The 20,918-nt window shown below is 52.8% G+C and overlaps 7 protein-coding genes across 7 annotated transcripts; 1 reads left to right on the plus strand and 6 right to left on the minus strand.

The window, feature by feature from the left end:
• Positions 1-1,427: 1,427 nt before the first annotated feature.
• On the minus strand, positions 1,428-3,506 carry CPAR01_13086 (CHY zinc finger domain-containing protein; the record flags this gene model as incomplete). The annotated part of the gene is made up of 1 exon (XM_060497340.1): positions 1,428-3,506. The coding sequence occupies one exon, from the start codon at positions 3,504-3,506 to the stop codon at positions 1,428-1,430; it is 2,079 nt and encodes a 692-aa protein (XP_060343733.1).
• A 1,646-nt stretch (positions 3,507-5,152) lies between these two features.
• On the minus strand, positions 5,153-5,464 carry CPAR01_13087 (uncharacterized protein; the record flags this gene model as incomplete). Its single annotated transcript, XM_060497341.1, has 1 exon — positions 5,153-5,464. One exon carries the CDS (start codon positions 5,462-5,464, stop codon positions 5,153-5,155), a length of 312 nt encoding a protein of 103 aa, XP_060343734.1.
• Positions 5,465-6,497: 1,033 nt separating this feature from the next.
• On the minus strand, positions 6,498-6,842 carry CPAR01_13088 (uncharacterized protein; the record flags this gene model as incomplete). Its single annotated transcript, XM_060497342.1, has 1 exon — positions 6,498-6,842. The coding sequence occupies one exon, from the start codon at positions 6,840-6,842 to the stop codon at positions 6,498-6,500; it is 345 nt and encodes a 114-aa protein (XP_060343735.1).
• Positions 6,843-10,524: 3,682 nt separating this feature from the next.
• CPAR01_13089 (uncharacterized protein) lies at positions 10,525-11,997 on the plus strand (the record flags this gene model as incomplete). The annotated part of the gene is made up of 1 exon (XM_060497343.1): positions 10,525-11,997. The coding sequence occupies one exon, from the start codon at positions 10,525-10,527 to the stop codon at positions 11,995-11,997; it is 1,473 nt and encodes a 490-aa protein (XP_060343736.1).
• Positions 11,998-12,232: 235 nt separating this feature from the next.
• CPAR01_13090 (fungal specific transcription factor domain-containing protein) lies at positions 12,233-14,906 on the minus strand (the record flags this gene model as incomplete). Its single annotated transcript, XM_060497344.1, has 4 exons — positions 12,233-12,695; positions 12,765-13,231; positions 13,287-14,601; positions 14,686-14,906. 4 exons carry the CDS (start codon positions 14,904-14,906, stop codon positions 12,233-12,235), a joined length of 2,466 nt encoding a protein of 821 aa, XP_060343737.1.
• A 781-nt stretch (positions 14,907-15,687) lies between these two features.
• Positions 15,688-17,507, minus strand: CPAR01_13091 (uncharacterized protein; the record flags this gene model as incomplete). The annotated part of the gene is made up of 5 exons (XM_060497345.1): positions 15,688-16,363; positions 16,426-16,801; positions 16,858-16,911; positions 16,968-17,282; positions 17,363-17,507. 5 exons carry the CDS (start codon positions 17,505-17,507, stop codon positions 15,688-15,690), a joined length of 1,566 nt encoding a protein of 521 aa, XP_060343738.1.
• Positions 17,508-18,878: 1,371 nt separating this feature from the next.
• On the minus strand, positions 18,879-20,883 carry CPAR01_13092 (short chain dehydrogenase; the record flags this gene model as incomplete). The annotated part of the gene is made up of 4 exons (XM_060497346.1): positions 18,879-19,139; positions 19,207-19,605; positions 19,666-19,851; positions 20,383-20,883. The coding sequence occupies 4 exons, from the start codon at positions 20,881-20,883 to the stop codon at positions 18,879-18,881; spliced, it is 1,347 nt and encodes a 448-aa protein (XP_060343739.1).
• Positions 20,884-20,918: the final 35 nt, after the last annotated feature.

Genomic DNA, 20,918 nt, shown 5'->3' on the forward strand with positions numbered 1-20,918 from the left:
TCAACACCATGAATGGAGGGGAAGGGGAAATGTGCTTTTCGGCTTCTCTTTTCGCAAAGCGACTTTTGGAACGTGGCTTTTTCTCCTCTCCTCTAAAGATGTCTCTTTGCGTTTTGTTCTCGGCGTGAGACATGGGGGTTTTCCAACAAGATGGGGTTTTGATGCAAGGCAAGGGGTAGAAAAGAACTAATTTGGCTGGTGTGGTTGGGAGGGCGCGGAGACGATGGTGGCGTTGGATGTTCTTCATGAGGGTGTACAGAATCGGGAAGATACCTGGCGTGCCTGGGTGACCTGGGGTACATACAGCCTTCAGAATATTACAATATTTTTATTGCAACATTTTTAAATTTTCGACAACTCTTATTTTGTTTTCTAAATTTTTATTATTATTCCACCCTGGACATACTTTTCAATAAACAGTGATGTTCCATTTCCAATAGTAGATCCGTCACAAGTCATACCTCAGCCCCCCTAAAACAAAGATGTGATGGTGGTAAGAAGCGCTTACCTCTCAACCAACCGCGCCACCATTCATAACTCTTCAGCCCTCTCTCTCCATTCGCTGTGCCCATTTTACCCCAATCAAAACTCGCATATCAACACTCATGTGACGGATTAGGACAAGAATAACGTCCAATCGCAAGGGCGATAAATCGAGAAATGATTCCCATCACATCTTTTGCCCAGCCACACACAACTCGCACATAAGCGACCGTTATTGCACAATTGGAATTTGTGCACAGCGAATGTTATCCGCCCGTGTGCCGCCCGAGGGTCGTCGGATCGGCGCTTGCGTGGGATTTCCGGAGGGAGGGGCCGGCAGGCGGCAGTTGAGATGTTCATCACCGTTGCGGTTTTGGTGGTCATGAGGGTGTGCGGGAACCGCTTTTGATGTTTGATGGGGGTTGCTATTGGCAGTTGAGGATTTGGTGTTTCTTGGTTTGATTCTTTTTCGTATTGGCGAGGCGAGTTTATGGTCAATATGGGGGAAAGTATCTAGACATCTCAAACATGGAAGGGCGGTTCCAAGTGTTAGTAGGGAGGTGAATTGAGACCCTGCCTGTATATACCTGCTCTTTTGAAAGACAAAAGAAGTACATTTGAAAAGTTGTGATTTGGACAAGAGGCCGATGAATAGTACGATATTGATATCTGGGGGTGGAAAAGGCAAGAAACCAACAGGAGCCGACCGAGGTTCGAAAGCAGGAGTCCCGAAGAGTACGGAGCATCACGTACTAGTCAGCACTTCACGGCTTTCACCCCTCGGTCACCAGGCCCCATGCTTGTTGTTAGGGAAAGAGGGCACCGAACATCTCATAAGGCCTGCGTGTTCTGGTACCACGATGTTTATTCAGTGATGGAAACTGCGTATTCCTATCAGGAAGCTGAATCATCCCAACACCAACACGGCCCATCGTGCATCCACCTTAGTCCTTCTTCGCAGCAGCAGCCGCACCACCACCGACTCTCTTAAACTTCCTCGGGTCTTTACGACTCATCAACTTACGGTCCCGCGTACCCTTACCGCCCTCCCAGAACCCCTTGCCCTTCCGCCCAATGACGCTCCGGCCGCAGAACCCACACGCCTCGGGCGAATACCGCTGCTCGCGACTGCACCACCCGCACACCATCCGGTTCGCCCACTCGTTGACGTGGTTCTCCGCCTCGTCGTGGCACCGATCGCACGGGTGCACTTTCGCACAGCACGAGAACCGGAACCAGCGGTAGCTCTTGCGGTAGTGCGCGCAGGCGCCGCGGTCCGGGAGCGGGGTGCCCGCGTGGAGACCGAGTTTCTCGGCCTTCTTCAGGGGTCCCGTCGTCGGGGCCGCGAGCCCCCCAGCGGAGAGCGCCAAGAACTTGACGGTGGGGATCTTGAATGTGAATTTGCCGTGGCAGGCGCGGCAGACGTTCGTGACGGCGTCGCCGCGGACGGCGACGAGCCCCTGGCTTGCGGTGGAGCATTTGGCGCAGACGGGGATGAAGGTGCTGGGGAGCATGTCGGAGACGGTGCAGCCCGTGAGGTCGACGAAGCCGGCGCGGGTGGAGTTTGCGTGGACGAGCGTCTGGCGGAACTGCGCTGCTAGACCGGCGGCGCATTTGCGGCAGGTGGAGGTCTGGGGGACCTCGTGCTTGAGGCCGGTGATCTCGTTGATGGTCTTGCAGCGCGAGCATTTGACGCTCAGGTTGAGGATGGAGACCTGGAAGAGCTCGATGCTGTGGAGCTCGATGGTCGGGAAGGAGATGGATGTGCCCCTTTCCGGGGTGAGGCCGGAGGAGAGGCTGGGTGGTTCTGCGTCGAGGTCGGCGCCGCCTTCGTCCGAGTCGTCTTCTGAATCGTAGCTGTCTGACGAATCTGTGTTGTCTTCACCGGCGCCGGGACGGCTCCATTCCGGTGGACGCGGGATGACTTTGATATGGCTGCGGTCATCGTCATCCACGGCCGGTGCCTTTGCCTTGGAATCCTTTTCAGGCTCCTGGGCTGATACCGCCTGAGCAGCAGCAGCAGCAGTCTTAGGCGGCGCCGCTGCTTGCTTTGCTAAGACGTGCATGTTTTGAGCCAAGTAGTTCAGGTGGCTCGTGAGAGTCATCTGCTTCTGCTCCGCTGCTTTATGTACGTAGAGCTCCTCCAAGGGCTCGGCATCTTGCGAGTCACACTCGTTGAGCTGGATACGCAGCGGTTGCAGCGGGTATAGCAGCGGCACAATAAGATGGACCGTCTTGACGCCTTGCAACCCAGGAGATAGCTCGGCACGGCGACGAGGCTCCAAAGGGAGCGTGTAGACGATGCCGTCCGGCGATCGGCGGTATAGAGACAGCCGTCCCATGCGTGTCTCCAACTGCCGCGTCTCCTGCGCGCGCCGGGCTTTGGCAGCCGCCATCTCCTCCTTGGTGAAGTACTCTTCAGGAGTGTAGTGCCTCACAGGCGGCGCCGGGGCCGGGGATGGCGTCTTTGTGATCTGGGTCGCAGGGCCCGGGATGGCCGCGATGGCGGCGGCCTCGAGGTGGCGGGTATCCTTCACGCCCTCGTCCTTGTAGGTGACCAACTTCACGGTAGCCACCTCCTGCTCGGACAGGAACTTTTCCAGGTTCTTGTCCAGGGCGTAGGTGAGGGCGAGAAGCGTAGCGCCCCGGCGTTCCTCGACGAGCCTCTCCCACCCGCGCTCAATGTTGATGCAGAAGCCGCGCGGGATATCGCTATTCCGCACGTGCAGGACGGGGACAGCATCGGGGTAGTCCTCCGGCACGCGGAGGTCGCACTGCAAGTGCTCCAGCTCAAAGGGAAAATCCGGATCCGAGGGCTTGATGCGGAAGACCAGGGATGTGGTGGTGCCGTCCGCGGCGGTGGATTCGCGGGGCGAGTAGCGCTTGCGCAGCTGCTCGAGCTGGTAGCCGCGGGGATCCTTGGACTGAGCCTCCGGGACGGGTTTGGGGACCACGCGGTCGGTGCGAGGCCTGGGAACGGCCTGCTGGTGCGTATTGCCGCCCTGTTTTGTGAGGGAAATCATGTTCGCGCGTGGTGAACGGAATTGGAAATGCTCAACGTTGGAAATTGTGGATGAGCTGAACGGGATGAAATGCAAAAAGAACAGGGAGAAATGGGTGGACTGCGGGTGGAGCAGTGCTTGTCCGTCTCTTGATGAGCTACCTCAGCTGGCAAAGGCGAGTATTGAAGGTTTGCTGCCGAAGAGAGGTCGTTCGGGATGATGTCGAGGCGAAGAGGCTGTATTTGACAAATCCGCGTGTTGTCAGTCAGGTGGCGATGATTGACGATGACCCCAGGTGGGTTTGGCCCCGGACCGGATGTAGTGGAATCTCCGAGTCGCTTCCCAATCTGCAACCGCGACACTGACAGGGTGCCGAGACTTTCAGCGGCGTTGCGTTACGCTGCGATTAGTCGAGGTGACTCATAATGGGGCACCAACTTGTCAACGCTAACAGATTTCGGCCGGAGGAGCCGGCAAACGTGTTAGTGCACGGTCTTGTTTCTGCTGACAGTCACCAATCACCTGCAGACGAGATGCATCGACGCCGGTCGACTCATCTTCGATAGTGGAAAACAAGACGTGAATAAATATGTACGATTCAGATTAAAGCTTCAGGGACGCTAGAGAAGTTTGCCTTGCCGCAGATAATGAGTGGTTTGCACCTTGTCTGTCAAGGGGCTCTGACTACCTTCAATATCCGGCAATGCGGATGCCTCAAGTCACGTATAGGCTCGTACCTTATTTAATGCTAAATACCCTGATTGATGAGCCGGACTGCAGAGAGTTTTGGAATACAAGCGAGGCAAGAAATGTTCATGATAATTTCCCAGCGATACATCTGTAGGAAATGTCGCGCCCGCTAAGAGACATCCTCGCCTGGGTATCTCCTTGATTGGTCATCTTTTACCTTTAATTGTATTCTTCTGATAGAAGGACAATCTCGTCCCACTAAACATATAAAGCCTAGCTAGAATGATTCAGGAGTCATTCTTTCTTGAGCGTGGGCAGATTTCGGGTTGACCGAAAACAGGTACTTTGACATCCGAACCTACCGCCGACCGGAGCTGAAGTGGACCCATTCGGCCCCGGGTGTCCATAAAAGGCCCGGAGAGGTGGATCGGGACACTTACACGGCTTAGGTATGACCCGCAAAGAAAGAGAAGCAAAAACACTGCAGAAATTTTACCCGAATAACTCTATGAAAGCATGAAATAGCATTTTCGTAGCCACTTATTCGCAACAATGTAGATTACTTGGTACCTTGCCCCCCTGCAGATTACCGCGTGTTGCCAATACTTAGAAACGAAGCAGGCCAGCGAGGCGCTGACGGTCTCATTACGACTGGATCCCTGTGAATGGCGTTGAAAACGGTGGGAATAAACGAGCTGACCATTCAAATCCCATCGATATATCAACACCATTACCTTCTCGACAGCATTCTTTCAATAAGGTAGAAAATATTGAATACTAAAAAGGAGAGACCTCTGAAGGAGACAAACGGAAAGTCTGGCATCCACTTTACGTACCGCCGTGTAACAGCCCTACTGTCCGCGCCTCAAAATGGGAAATTCAGGTTCACTTGCGCAAACTCAGGTGTCAATTTTGGCAATTCTGGGCATCATCGCCAGGATTCGTGATCAAAATGATCAAAGTATTAGTGATAAAGCTTACCCCCGAGGTAAAGCTTGCTGGCAGGAAAAGTGACAGCTGCACAGGAAGGATGACACCCTGCATGACAATCGGATATGCGTGAGCTGGCGTGTCTCAACAACGTGATGCCCAGCACAAACACACCTGCTGGTCGAAAGAATGGAGGGGGCGGTAAAGAGAATAATGTCACCGAAGACAGCCCCCGCCGCGGGGAAACCAACGAAAGTGGTGCTCAATCGCTGCCCAACAAGACGCAGGAACATCGAGTCCTGGTTCCTGGTATGCCACAAGAGGAAGAAACTTCGAGGTTCGAGGTAGTTGGGGGGCATTTTGTAACGGTGACAATGGCCCTTCATTCGAACGTGACAAGCTGTGGCCGCCTCCAAGCCACACCGACAATCCGGCAGCGGGCGCGGCGATTTGCCGCCTCACCTGGCCTCGCATCTTGTCCGCATATGCGGGCACCAAATGACCCCTCGGTATGGGAGTGCCGCTGCTGCTGTCCGTAACCAGGAAACGTGGAGGGTTCAAGGCATGAGGGGCTATCAGCAGCCTTCCGTATCACTGCTGCCCTTGGGCGGCAAAACGACGCATCTAGAATTGAGACGATCGCGGGTACTGCATTCAAGGAGGGGAGGGAAGAGGGGGATTAGTTGCACGTTTGGCCGGCATTGCTGGGAGGTACGGCAGACGCCACCTTCGCGTGTAGCACAACGGTGAAGTTGATCTCGAAAACTTGGGAGGTGTATGTCGTACCGTAGATAGACGTCCCAAGAACGGTAGGCTTTCGGTCCAGCCGGGGCGAAAGAGAAACCGGTCGCAAAGATGCCATCAGCCTACCAGCAATTGTGGTGTGAAACACTGCGGTTTGGGCGGGCGTGCATTTCGTATCGAGAACGATAAAGATCGAATGCCAGTTGGCCCGGGGAACTGCGACGGATGCAGCAATGCGGCGGTTGCATGCAAGGCGCAGAAGCTTGGTGAGCTTCAAAGGGACATGAAATCAGAGTAGCGAAACGTTAAAGGTCGGAGACGGGCGAGTGGAGGAGACGCGACCGCTCTCCAAACGGGGGCACCCGTGATAATGGGACGGACAGCGGTTGACAGGCTGTCAACGGCGATTTGCGATATTTGGCAACTCGGTCAAGGGAGAATCTGGTCCTCTGCATCTTGTGTTTGTCAACCCCCGTGCTCAGTGCTCACCTTGTCCTGGCAGCAGACCGGCGCGGCGGGAAGGCATGGGAGAGGATTCGCCGGGAGATGCAGCGGGTGGTGGTGTAGTGCCCGACCGGAAATGCAGCCCGGCCGCCACCATCATCAATCGTGTTGAGGATGTTTGGTACCAAACGGCAAGGTATTCAATTAGATGCGGTACGGTACGTACGGGGGCGCCTCGGGAAGGCTGCGTGCGTGGGATGTGACAGCTGTTCCCTCATCTCGATGTCGATGAGATACGACCAGGACGTCTTTGAACGCTTGGGAGGCCAATTTGGTGGTAGCAGAGTCCGGAGGCAGCACGGCCTGCCTCATCAGCCGATTCATCGACAAGATGTCGAGGCTTGTTTTCCGTCGGATGGTGGTGGTGAGTTTATCTCTAGGGTCCTTTTGGATGACGATTCCTTGAGGTTGCTGCTGGTAAACATGGTAAACAGAGCCCTGGCGACTGCGACTGCAACGCTGAGAAGTAAGGGAGAGATGCCAGCGCATCAGGAAGAGGGCCTGGTGACCATGGTGTATATGCAAGTCCAAGTCAGCCTCCCGAGCGGTGAGGGGACGGGAGTTGGGAGCCCAGACCTGGGATGCGTCTGGGGGTGTGAAGGAAACAAAGGTGAAAGGTGAAGAAGGGAAAGGGTGGGATGGAAGAAAGACGGACGCGCTGGCGGATTAGCACTCCTTTTGGGTGAGGCTACGGTGGCGGACCGTCGGCGCTACCATTTTAGCAGCTGTGTCTGTAGTTGGTCCCGTTGCTGTCATCTGGGGGGAAACGGTGGGGCTCAGTTCAAGATGGTGGTGTGTTTGTCCGTATGTGTGTGGGTGTATGAGTTGGTGATATGCCAGAAATTGAGCTGAAGATAATCAATATCTTTGTTCAACTTTTTATTCTCTGTTTATCTTTATTTCATTATTTTAATGATTTTCTTACTTTCTTTTATTTTTCATTTTAGTAGCCCCCGGTCATATGTCTCTGCTTGCATCAACCAGATCTGATGCGTCCATATCTGATCCCAAGAAGTTGGGTAAATGTACGATGCGCCTGTTTTGCAGCCCCTACTGCCACACTCCCTTTCATGTTATGTCTTCCGTGCCCATGATTGCGCTCACAATCTCCAAAGAGGTATCTTCAATACTTCTCATAAACGGCGATAGCACTTTCAGTTTTTGGATTGTGCCGGCGATGACGGGCTCAAGGTAGTAGTTAAGGCCCCGTCAATGGCAATCTCACTTGTAGTTTGTCTTTCCACAAGTATCCAGGGTCTGGTTCGCAAGCGAGACGGTCTCTCCATCGCAGCGCTAAATTTCCCATAAGTTCCGAGAAAAACAAAATAATAAAAAGGAGAATAAACAGAAAGCAACCGGGTTTCTGCCCTGTCTCTCCAGGCTCATCGCTACCAGGATGACGGATTGACACTTGTTGATGGCACCTCATGCAAGACAGTCCATGTGTTCATCAAGGCCTTGATTGACTGGTTGAAATCCGTATCTAAGGTCACCCCCGAGAATTCCCAAAAAGAGCCTTTGTTGAACGTATACTCGCAGGACGTGACTCAACATCAGAAAGGTCCCCAAAGGCAAAAGATTCAAAAGTCAAAATACGGCAAGTAGAGTCGGGTGTCTGATTCCAAAGGTAGCTGCTTTGCCCTCCCAACGAGTACCTTGACCCCCAAATACAATCCTCGGCATCTCCAATCGATGACTGCAGCTGATTTCTGCCTGGGCTCACGACGAGGGATGGTTCCATTGCATATCTCGTAACCTCGATTTTGGGACCTTGGAGGATGCACCGCCTCGAGTCGCACTGCACCAGCCCCCCCATGCGAAGTAACGGGGGAGTGGCTGATCCCCCGCTCCGTCAGATCCGGGAGGCATTGAGAGTCTGCCAGTGGTCAAAAATACGGGTTGGGCGTGCAATGAGAAGCCCCGGACGTTGCGGTATCGCATCGTTTGGATATTCAGTGAGCGCCTCACTCACATGGCAAGCCATAGATGAAGGAGCGCCAGCATGTGTCATCTCATCCCGTGCCTGAGGTGACTAATAAGCCGGCAGACATGTGCGGCGTTGAACCTTGGGGAGCAGACGTAGCTTTGCCATGTCTCTCGCCAGATCTTGGCTTTCGACAATACTATCTAATTGTTGTTTTTAATTGTTATCTTAATTATTATTTTAATGATATTATTTGAAAACATCGGATGATAGTCAATTGTTATTTTCAGCAATGGCTAATCGATCCTCTACCCGTGCGGCCTTCGGTTTCTACACTTTGAATCCTCCTACACGGGCATCCTTCAACACCACCCACCCACACACCCCTCCGCTTGTACGCTTGCTAGCACTGATTAGCCCTTGACACCTTGGACGCCAGCGCAGCGCTTCCCGGAACCACATGGCCCAACTTCCGCGGGAGCTAACTTTCAAACGCGCCAACCACACAGAACCCTTCGCTCCTTTGCGCTCTCACCTGACTGAAGGACTGACATCACCGCCGACGGTCTACCCGCCATCCGCTAAACGTTCTCCCATTGCTTGCAAATGTCCGAGCCGCCGAGGCATCTTTCTACCCCCTTTTCCACTGTTGTTTATCCCCCAGCGCCGTGGCTGCTTGGTCTCAGTCTTGATCAGAGAGACAGGTTCGTGGCGCTGAGACAGGCCGCCAACCCGATAGCGCGCGAGACCCATGCGGCTTTCATGAGGGTTCGCTTTCCAAATGGGGCACATGCTCGTTCTGACGTAGTCTGTTTGGGACCCTTTGGGAGCACTCTCATCGAAACCGAGGCGGCGGCATCGTACCTGATTGACAAAATCGAGATAATCGACCTCATGGCAGCGACGATCTCTGTCTCGTTGCTCTTGAACGGCTAGAGCTCCTGACTTGCTCGGGAATGCGGGTTGATGTCACTTCCGACCCGTGCCTCCGCTGCGCGGACCGAGCCACGGGTTGCGAATAGCTTCGTGACTCGCCTCGGCGCGCGCTCTCCTCTCAGTGAGGGGCCACAGTCTATCCTCGGTAGGATATCTTGTGATGTATACGTGATATGGTAGTCCATATCGTACTATTGCCAGTCTTCATTAAAAAGAGGGTTTTCGGGGTGTGTCGTTAGCCCCGTGGAGGAGGAGACCCTTCAACGTCGTTGTCTTGTCCGTGTCTCAGTGTTGCCGTGCCAGCGGCGGCATCGACATCAGTGGCTGTAGCTGCACATGTCGAAAACTCACCAGATAATTTGGACCAGCTGCACATGTTCAAGTGAACAACGGTTTGTGTTCCTGAGTTGGCAAAGAACAATTGAGTAGACTGTTAGGGGTAAAGCAGGTGTCAGCGGTTCAGTTCAATAGGCATCGGCCAACATACAACTTATGGTAGTTGGATCTGGTTCCTATTGCATTCATCGGCCATCGGGAATCATCTGCCAAGCGAGAGCTGTTCGGCAGATGAGCAAGATGCTCGTCATTGTGGAAGGACGAGACTACCGGTCTTCTGTGGCTGTTGATGACAACGACAAGGGCGGCGAGGCTAATGATTGAGAGTCGGTGCATATGGTGACGGCTTTTCAGAAGATTGGTGTCTTCGTATAGGCGAGTCCAAGACGCGATCAAATGAATCCCTCATCTGATCAGGTAGCACAGTGAAGGCATCGTGAAGTGACAAGGAGCACTGCCTGGCTATGTATGGTGGTGTTTTCAGTTGCAAATGCCATGGTTCTGGATTATTCCCGGAAGGACACATTGCCCCAGGAACTGCACGCAGATTTGACCACGACTCAGTTCTTTCCTCTTGCTACCTTCCATTAGTTTCGAGGAAAGAAGAAAAGATAACAAAAGGGAGGCGCAGATGGTCTTGCTCCTTCCTGTCACCAACTCCTTCACCTGGTCAACGGCACTCGCTCCTGCCCTGCATCGCAGCCACTGCCTGAACTCAATGCCTTAGGTACCTCTCGGAAAGGAAGGAACCCGCCTTCCGTCCAAGAAGCAATACACATTTGCATGAACTTCCATTGCCTACTTGAAACCTTCCCCTCTGCCCGTTCATCGTGCTCTTCTCCCTCATAGCACTGTCACTTACTATCGAGCCGCCAGAACGTCGACTGTCTAGACTTCCGCTCTCTGTATGTCATCGTAGCTCAAGGCTGAAGACGTTTGTAAATCACGGAAGAAGTAGTTTGGTAGCATTTCCTCATGTCTTCTTACCTAGCAAAGACTGACACCTTCGAAGTACCACATACCGCAGACTCGACGTCCACGATGCAAAATGTCGCCAGTGCTTTCGAGCCCACCAACGTTCCAAAACGACCTCTGACGCCGAGCTCATCTTTTGCAATTTCTTCTCCGTTGAAGCGGTTGGCTGTCGATGCCTGCGTGGGACCGAACATCTTCGATCATGAGGGCCTGCCTCAGATGTCATTCGAGCCCGGCTTTCCAGCGAATCTTGTCGCAACTTCAAGGCAGCAGTACCCTCCCGTAGACCTCCCGCAGTCTCCACAGATCCCGACAAGCCCAGATGATGACATTGTCGAGATACCCGAGACACCGCCGATCTTGTCGTTGCAAACAACCACGCATGTTTTTGTGGCAGAGCCCGATCTGTCAGATTTTTGGATGGATTATGTAGATCTGGACAGCGTTGGAGGCGAAGGTTTTGTCCCGATGGAGAAACTACCTGGTGAATACCACGATGCCGTATCTGAGACCTTGTCTAATGTAGATGAAGATTCCGGTAAGCCATTTCCTGAGCTCAACGTCGATCGCCTTGCCCAATCGTCGTCAAAGAGTGAAGAAACTGTCGAAGATGACTATGGTCTCGAAGGCTTTGACGAAGAAGAGATGATTCAGCTTCTAGAAGATACTGGGGACGAGCCTCCTGGTTTCCCTCCGCCAAGCGTCATACGGAAGATGGACTGCGATTCGAGATCAGCTTCAAGCTTCGACTCCAAATTGCAGTTCTCCGAGCCTGATATGAACACTATCGAAGCTTTAAAGACTGGTCTGACTGAACCTGATCTTCTTGATGATGATGTCGACTGGGAGCTTGTGACAAAATGCGCAGCAACTGCGGCTGGCGCTTCTCCGGATCATGAGGCTGAAATGAGCATTAGAGGCACCAAGGAATCACTGAAAGAGCATTCGAGCCCGGCACCCTTAGTCAGACCCCCTTTCCCCGACAAAATGAGAGACCGCTCCGTGGTCGTTGGACTCTCTTCGACGATCATGATGCGCACTTGTTTCAGAGTTGGAGAGCTCAATACGCAAGCTAAATGTAGCCGGGAGAAGCAGGACGTTATCTTTGAGCTTTTCGCGCGGGTCGTCTACTCCAACCGGGAGAACGTTGCCAGAGTACAACATGTGCAGCTGCGAGATCTTTTTACCGATCGGCAGCCATTTCTCAGCGGCGTATTCAGGGGCTGGAAGAGCGGTGGGCCTGTGGATGATCAGAGCAAGGTATTATTAGGGCCCGAAGGAAAGAACAAGTTGTGTCGATGTCTTTGCAAGGTATTAGAAGACAAGAAGGCTGCAATTGGTCGCTCAGCAACGCTCTTGTCGATCAGGGAGACAACTTGGGATGAGGTTCAGTGGGCTATGAGAATTGTTACAAGGGATGCAACCTCAGACGAGAACATCGATATCGAGGGAAAGAAGTCCTCTGTCATATGAACGACACAATCTGCTGATGCGGAAGATTTTCGGAGGAGATTCACGACATGTCATGAGAGCTGGCTTGATGTCGACGAAGGAACTGAGGATAATCATAGCTTTGAAAGGAAGATTCCTGAGTAAAGGCATGTAGAAGACAGAGCGCAACATTAATAGTGGAATCTCCTCGCATCAGATTGTTTGCTTGCAAGTCTTCCCGCTGAAGTCCGCTTTTTGATAGAGGTAGCTAGACTAGCTAGCTCCCGAACCACATCCCATCACCATCACCACTTGTCCCTCCCTTAAGGAACTCCATCCACGCGTCGTCGCCCATGACGACGTCAGCCGCTTCTAAGGGAGGCACATTAGGCCACATCATAGAGAGAACGCTGTTAATCTGGGTCTGAGGGCTTTCATCTATGGGCTCAGGAGCCGAAGGTTGTGCTGCATTGTCCTCATAGCTAGGAGACGTTGTGGAATCTGCCCGAGCCGTCGCGGAGGGGGCTACGGGCAGCGCAATTTCATTGCTATCCAGAAACCTGCCACAGAGGTCAATGATGACTTGGTAGCATCGAGATGAGCTGGAGTTTACGGGGGCGAGGGCGGCTATGCACCGTGTTGTGGTCGTGATTTGTTCCTGCCAGTCTCTGGCGTTGGGTGATGCTGGGTCGTTGCGGAGACAGATGCAGGGTATCAGGGCCGCTTGGAACAGGAAGTATCTAGAGGTTGGGGAGAGTGAGTAAATTGAGGAAGTCCAGAAGGAGACTGGTGCGGATGTTGGTACTTACAAGGCATACCAGGCACCGAGACGGTTGTGCTCGTTCCGTTGCCAGAACTCGCTGATGCTGGTGATGGTTGCCTTGGCCTCTGCCAGACACTTTTCGAAAGCGCGGACGTTATCTGGCGAGTCATCTGATCGTCTATCGCGGGCTTGTAGGGCCCGACGGATGACGAAGGGGCGGTACATTATGATGCGGAGGTTTCTGTACCGCCAGTTCATGACGGCGTGGGCGAGAGCGTATTTTGGCGGCACGCGGCTGGTGGAGGAGAAGTACGACGGAACGCTTGCCAGCCATGGATCAAGTAGGTCTTCGTCTAGTCGCAGCATCTCGTCTGGGGAGGGAAGGGGCTTTGAGATTACCCTTGTGTAAATTGGTGTTGTGGCGATATGGAAGCTTGCTTGGGTTCGGACGGCTGTGTAGGGGGTTATGCCGTCTGTTTCTGGGGGGTATGATTTTGAGATGGCGGTTAATGACTACGAGGGAGGTTAGTGACAGCCCATACAAATCCAAGCCAGTAGGGAAAGTGACCTTGTCGTCGACGTTCAATGGCAACGAGACCTCGACGCCTTCGTACGGCCAGACGGACGGCCTGCTGAACGTGATGGTCGCCCCGACATCGAACACACACAACGACCACCACACCCGCCGTCGAATCTCCATATTCAAAGGCGAGATATTCCACCCCTGGAATTCCTTGTGCAGACCGAGCCCCATGGCCATGCGCACGGCCAGGCCGAGGTAGTTGTACCCGGAGTTGGGCTTGTCCCGCTTCTGCTGGTAGTTGGAGATGAGGGTGAGCGCCTGGACGAGCGTCAGGTTGCCCACCTCGAGGAAGTTGAAGGACAAGATCGAGCGGGCCTGCGCAAAGAGCGAGGTGTCGAGGTTGTCGAGGTTCGCGGCCGTGGTGTAGACGCCGATGGCGGCGACGGTGTAGGCCAGGACGAGCCAGCAGTCGCCGCTGGGGCGGGGGATGACGCCGGCGTACTGCGCTCTGAAGGTGGCTTCGTGGATGATGGGGTAGCTTACGTGGTAGAGGCGGAAGTAGGCGTCTATCATTGCGTCTGTGATGTGTCTGTTGGGATCTGGCTGCTGCGCGATGAGTGGGTTTTGTAAGTGGTTGGTGATATGTTGCTGCTGCTGGGGCCCTGCGCCTATACCAGGTCTTGAGGAGGAGGATTGAGTTCTTCGTCTCGGTGTTGATGGTTCCAGGAGACGGAGAAGGGCTGCGCCGGACGCGACGCCGAGGTAGCCTGATTCCCTTTCGCTGACGGCGAGCGAGGCCATGCCGTCTGCGATGGGATCTGCGATTACTTCTCCGTTCAAGTCGGCTTCTAAGATGGCCTCGGGAGACGCCGAGTAGTTTGTTAGGGTTTCTTGCTCGTCCCATTCGAAGTCGTCCGTGGGATGAGCCTCGAGGAGGTTGAGGTCTCTGTGCGATGTGTCATTGTGAGGTTTATATTGAGCAGTTCTCGAAGCCCGTGGGGGTTCGTATCTCATGTTTGAGGTTGGTAGGACTGAGGACGGGACATGATTCTGGGGTAGTGATGATGCTTGGAATGGCTGTGACGGCTCAAGATGGACAGCTTCGCATTGCGGGAGCGCGTCGGGCCCTTGGGCCGAGGGGGCCGGGAGAGGAGCCGGAAGGGGGGCCGCCTCCAATGGCGCCGGGGTGTCAAGCTTTGAAAAGTCAAAGTCCTCTTCATCATTCCTCAGCGCCGGTGTTCCTAGGTTTCTTGGACTGGGTAGCTTAGATCCCGATCTTAGCTGGGCCGGCATCAGCGCTCTCATCTGTGTTATGATTGCCTCGGCCCGCTCCAACCTCTCTTCTACTTCCGTGAGGTGTCTGCAGAAGGGCGTTATGTCAGCGTAAGAGGCCCATTTGCGCTCGACGTTTATGCACTAGGGATAGCGAATTAGTTCTACATACTTCCTTGTCAACGGGGTGCGGGCGTGTTTCTCGTACAGGCAGTGCCGGCGGTACTTTACGCACAAGTTGCATGTCGGAATCGCCCGGTTGCACTTGGCTTTCCGCCTCCGGCACTCCTTGCATGCTTGATCAGCCGACGGGAAGGCCATGCTGAGGGGGTCAAGGTTGCTCGGCTGAGGAATTGCCGGCTCATTGTCACCCGTCGCACCTGAGGACGACATCTTCCTTTAGGTTTGAAGCTGGTCACGACTCTCTCCACGGGCTCTCTGGAGTGCTTAGTAAAGCATCAAAACCGTCTCTGCATTCAGATCGCGATTCGAGCCGGGGAGCGGTAACCGTCCTTGACAATGCAACAGGGGCCGGCTGAGAAGACTTAGGGCGAGTGTAGTCCGTATTTGAAGACGTCATGACATGACATGCAGGAACAGGCGAAGAATCAATAAAGTGTTGGTCTGGCACACATGTGGTGAGGTGAGGTTGGCCTCCAACCGCAACGAACTCAAGTGAAGCCCCGCCCTTTTTTCTCCGCACGCTTGCGCTGTGGTGATCCACAACACCATCTGATCGCGATCAGGGAGGATGCAATCCTTGCACGGCCGAGCTCCGTCCGGTGTTAGTCGGCTCTTGAGAATGGCTGAGAGAACTGTCGTTTGGACTGGTTCATGGAACGTGTGGTTTATGAGTCTCGTCTGCACTCAGTCGACACAAGGGACTAAAGTAGATCTCAATTGTGGAGGGGACCAAATCCCTCCCCGAGGCCGGAGCAAACAAGTAAAGTTGATAACAGCTCGCTGGTGTGATTGTAGTATAGTTTTGAGATCTATCTGATGGATGGTATCTCCAGTCAAATTGGCAGATGTCCCTTTGCCTTAATCCAATGAGTATCGAACTATTCACTCTTGAAATTAAATTTACCTCATAATGTTGCGGTATCTCTCGCTAGATCATTCCCTAGAGCTGTCCGCGCCCCAAAGACGCATATCCATGAAAGATGAAATTAGACTATGCCTCCTCCTTATGTACGATATCGTGAATTCCGCCTTTGGCAAGTATTTTCTCTTCCTTCGACTCTGGAGCATCCTCAAAGTTTTCCACAGCCTGGGGCCCGTCGAAAATCACCGCAATCTCTTCCAGGCTGTACCCCTTGGTCTCCGGGAACAATACCCACGTAACGACAAAGAATACTACCAAAAAGCAACAGAAGACAATGTAATAACGCCACCCAATGTTCTCTAGACCGATGGGATTTACGAATGCCGCGATGATCAGTGACCCGTAGATTGCGAATAGCTCAACCGCGATGCCTTTGGAACGCAGAGAGTAGGGAAAAATCTCGGTCGGATATCCCATTAAAAGTGGGGTGTAAGCGATGTCGTAATGGAAGTAAAAGGTGAAAAGGCAGACGACGACAACAATTCCAGCGGATTTGGACCCGGTATCTGTGTTGACAGCTGAGCAGGCTGTCCAGACAATGTAGCTCACCAGCATGCCTGCCCCTGACCAAAGGAATAGAGTTCGACGGCCAAGTCGGTCGACGAGGAAGGCAGCGCTTAAAGCGGCAGCGAAATTGAAGATCTGAAGAAGACCGTTGATCAAGGTTTGTGTAAAGGTGTCCGTGATACCGACGGTGTTGAGAACAAGTGTGAGATAGTACGAGACTACGCCAATGCCATTCCATCTGAAGAACAACACATCAGCAAATTACTCAGTCTTCCAAAGAACCCACAGGAAAGCACTTACTGGGCAAACGCTCCCACACAAACTGCAATTAGCGTCCTCTTGCGATTGCCAGGCGTGGATACCAACGCCACCCAGCCCGTCGTCTCTGCAGACTTTTCTTGCTGGATTGTCTGGACAATTTCGGCCACTTCACGACGGACAAGAGGAGTATGGCCTTCAGATGGGGCATGAATCCCTGAATGATACTTTGCGAGAATTGCAGCTGCTTCTGTAGTTCTTTCTCGTGCTACCAGCCATCTGGGTGACTCTGGAACCCAGGCATAGAAGCATAGCTGCACCAGTGGGAAGCCGGCTTGAAGAATGGAGGGGACCCGCCATGCCCACTCACTCTGGTAATCTTGGCAGCCGAAAGTTGTCCAGGAAGCCAAGATCGCACCTGTCCAGTTTTGGATCAGTTTCCGGAAGTCATCCAAAATTGGGGGCTTCACGTACCAAGATAATACATAGTCCAATAAGCTGATGTGTATTTTCCACGGTGTGTCGGGTCTTTTCGTCGTCCGTCAGTGAAAAGTTTTTTATCTCATCTTGTTCCGGGTGCTTACAAGCTAATTCAGCAATGAGCATGGGACTCGGATGAACGACAAACATGCCACCGAAGCCGACAACTAGCCGCGAGATGATGAACATCGGTAGGTTGATCGAGGTGGACTGGATTATCGTGGCGATGATGATGAGAATGATCCCAGACAGGAGAACGGGCTTCCTGCCGAAGCGATCCGCCAGATATCCCACAATAGGCAGGGCTAGAACAGATCCAATAGATTGCGCTGCGTTCACAACTCCCAGCCTTACGCCGGCCGGATGTCCAAAGTATTCTCGCCATTGTTGAAGGGATTGAAGGCCGTTCATCAAGGAGCCTACATGCAACGTAAAGATGTGGTATCAGTAGCTGTTGATTACACAGAGAGGAGGGATTGGGAATTATCTCTGCGCTCACCATCGTAACCTGCAACTGAAGAGGACAGTAGAGGAATCAGAAGTAGCAGATTCAACCTGAGCAAATGCGGCTGTTGGAACCAGTATCTGTCTGTCTTGGGAAGAACTCCAGCCAAGGCGGCGCCGACAATCTGCTCGTCCTTCATGGTGGCTTATTTCCGAGGTTGCTTTTGCAACATTGACTAACACGGAGATGTGACGGACGATGTATGGGCAAGATAAGGCAAGGTTACAATAAGTTGATGATAGTTCGCGAACGGGACCCGCAAGAGCTTTATACATGCACTTGGACGAAGGAAGCCCATGGGGGCTGGTGATCAACTAGTCGCGGAGCATTTCGTACGCAAACAAGATAGTTCCCAAGCAGCCGGAACCTGGGAATACCGCGTCCGGCAATCCTCCGCATGCTCGTTTACCCCACATAACGTGGTAAATGGGTCGTTGAAAATACGGGGGGATTCGCCCATGGGGTAGCATCACTCAAGCTGTGCTGCATCTGCATACGTCCTGTCACGCGAGTCATGCTTTTGCGTGGTATTGTAAGGAAGTCCGATGTGCGGTTGGTAAAGTGCGGGGACGACGGACGACTGTCACCCTTCACTAGCGGGATGTCAAGGAGTTAGTCGACGAGGAGTGACAGTCGCTATTGGTGAGTTGTGGCATTGTTGCCAAGTCCAAGTTCGGGTAGCTTTGCCCGGTAATAACGCGCAGCCGTCGTAGGTCGGGAATTTAGGCGAGGGTGGATGGGGGCCGCCAGCCGGGATCTTTCGATCATGGCGCGACGACGAGGTTGAGCCGGGTTGCAAGATGTTTGCAGCTTCAAGAATAGCAGGCTTCGGGAAATATCGAGGATCGGTTGGTCGGGTTTCGGCCTGATAGTCTCGGATGTATCGACGCCGCCATGCTCTCGAGGTGACATCTAGTTTAGCTGTGAAATTGAAATACTGCGTCAACCAAGCGCCGCCGAAAAGTATTTAATGTCGAAGTCAAGAGTGTGAGAACACTATGGCTGATAAAGCTAGATGGATAAAATGTCACCAAGTCCAAGATCAAAAAGACAATCTTTTCTCTGTGAAAAAGTCACTTATGCTATTGACTTAGCACAAACCTATGATGCCCAAAACGAACCATGTAAGAGATGGTATCAGGACATCCGTCTCTACTTGCAGCTTTTTCCCTAATTCACTTTATTTCAGAATTACTGATAAGCGAATATGAGGGAAGTAAAGTCAGATTGAGATATGAGTTGGTATTACTCCCTGTAAGGTCTGTAAATATACATTACCATCATCTAGTATTTGATCAATAAGTCTCTGTTTATATTTTTGAGACTGACTGTGGTGTGAGGTTGCGGATACTACCTTACCACAAAGTTCAAAAGTAATTCAAGCAGAATTATTTTCTCATTGCATGACTTTATACGTTCAGAGTTCAAGATGTGAATGACAGGAACCTCTCATAGATGCCACGTTTGAAGTTTGAATTGAACAGATTTTGATGTGTCAAGCTATTCTAGATCACCGTGCCGTGTACCCACCATCCACGATGAAGTCAGCCCCAGTTGTGTAGGAACTAGCATCACTCGCTAGGTACAGGTAAACGCCTTTCAACTCCCTCGGATCAGCATCTCTGCGCAGTGGTGTTAAGCTGAACCACTCCTCCTTCATCTCGAACGGACAATCACCCGAGATGACGGTATCGATGTAACCAGGAGACACTGAATTGATGCGTCCTCCCCACTTGGCCCACTCGACAGCCAAAGACCGCGCTAGGTGTATCTACAAGTCCTTAATATCAGCCAAAATGCCTTTATCAGGTGTTTCAAAGAAGATGGTATAATCGTACGGTTCCTGCCTTGCAGGCATTGTAGCAGCTCTGTTCTTGCGGTACGTTTGCAGCGTGACCACTCATGGACGCAGTGATGATGCCTACGCCCCTCTTCTGCTCACGGAACACGAGACCAGCCGCCCTCATGCAGTAGTACGCGCCGTCAAAGTCGACTGCACGTACACGATCCCAGTCCTCGACCTTGTCATCAAGGCCCCCGGCCTTGGACGGGATTCCGGCGTTGGCGATCATGACATCCAGACGACCGAAGTCTTTGACCGCTTCTGCCACTGCTGCCTCGACGGCAGGGTAGTTAGTGACATTGACTTGATAAGCCTTTGTCTTGACTCCAAAATCTTCCGCAATGGTTGCGGCAATGGTAACGGCGGCTTTAGAGCTGTTGTACCATATGGCGATCTGTAGATGGTATCTGTGTCAGCCACATATGTACTGAACTGGGGATGAGATTCAGAATACGTTGGCACCGGCTTCAGCGAGGCCCCTGGCGATCTCTGATCCTATTCCGCCTGCTCCACCAGTGATTATGACCGTTCTTCCATCAAGGCGGAACTGTTTGAAGACACTATCCTCGATGGGCGGATTGGAGGCTCTGATAGACTTTCTCGCCCCATTCGTGGAACCATTTGTTGCCATGTTGCTTGACTAACGAGCCGACAGATGGGATAGAGTAGGAGGTTAGTCAGAAGATAGGATGACTAGAAGTTCTGATACCTTTGGCGACAGGAACTCTTCAGCCCGAGCTGTTCACGAGAGACATTCAAATACCTGGTTTGAATCACAACCTTTTCATTCAGTCCGTTTTGGTTTCCAAGAGGTAGTTACTCTGCAGGCTCAGAAAAGTTGATGTCGCTTTCGCCAAGGTCCCCCGGGTCCGGGTAGAAGCCAAAGCCGGATCTCTGTCACCCTCAGCTCTAGTAGGCTAGTCCGGATTGTCATCCGCGAAAGGTCGATCTTAGATGCTCCTCAATTGGGTAACTCTTCTATACTATCGATCAATACGTCGTATCTACCCTCACTGTGCCTGTCAACGAATTCTCCATTGACCATGTCATTACTCTCTGCCCGGAAGAGAGCTCTTTCCATTGTTTCTTCAATACCAGCTGCGAGATGCCGCGCGGCAACTCGTCTCCGTGCCAGTGTAGGTTCAACTCTCACGAGCCACCGTTCATCTACCAAATCTGCGATCTGGTTCCAGGGCTCGTCATCCACGAGCAAATAATTCCCCTCAACAATGCAAACCTGAACATCTGCGTCTACAGTGAACCCATCGGAAACGGGATCCTTTACTTTGTGGTCAAAGGTTGGTGCAAGTACGGGTCGCAGTCCTGCTGAAGCCCGCAGCTGCCGGACGAGGTCGATGACAGCCTGGCCATCAAAGGTCCAAGGGGCCCCGCGGCGAGCAATTGCTTCCGCCGCATTAGGAAGCGCCCGGAGAGCTGCGAGAGGTAAATGAAAGCCGTCCGCAGATAGCACAATAGACTTTGGGTGGGGTTCCTGGGAGGCGTTGATGGCGGAGACGACTGTCTGGGCGATGGTTGTCTTTCCGGACCCCGGTGGCCCTGCGAGGGCGATAATGAGGCGGGGATGTATATTGGAGGTGTCGGATGATGTGCGCCTCTTCTCAGCCCATTTGAGGATGATACGCTGAACAAGGGTATGATATGTAGACTCCATACTTGTGTAGGTAATAAGACAGTTTGTAGATATTG

Source organism: Colletotrichum paranaense, assembly GCF_030867605.1.
Source record: "Colletotrichum paranaense strain IMI 384185 chromosome Unknown Scaffold_12.1, whole genome shotgun sequence".
Taxonomy (NCBI): Eukaryota; Fungi; Ascomycota; class Sordariomycetes; order Glomerellales; family Glomerellaceae; genus Colletotrichum; species Colletotrichum paranaense.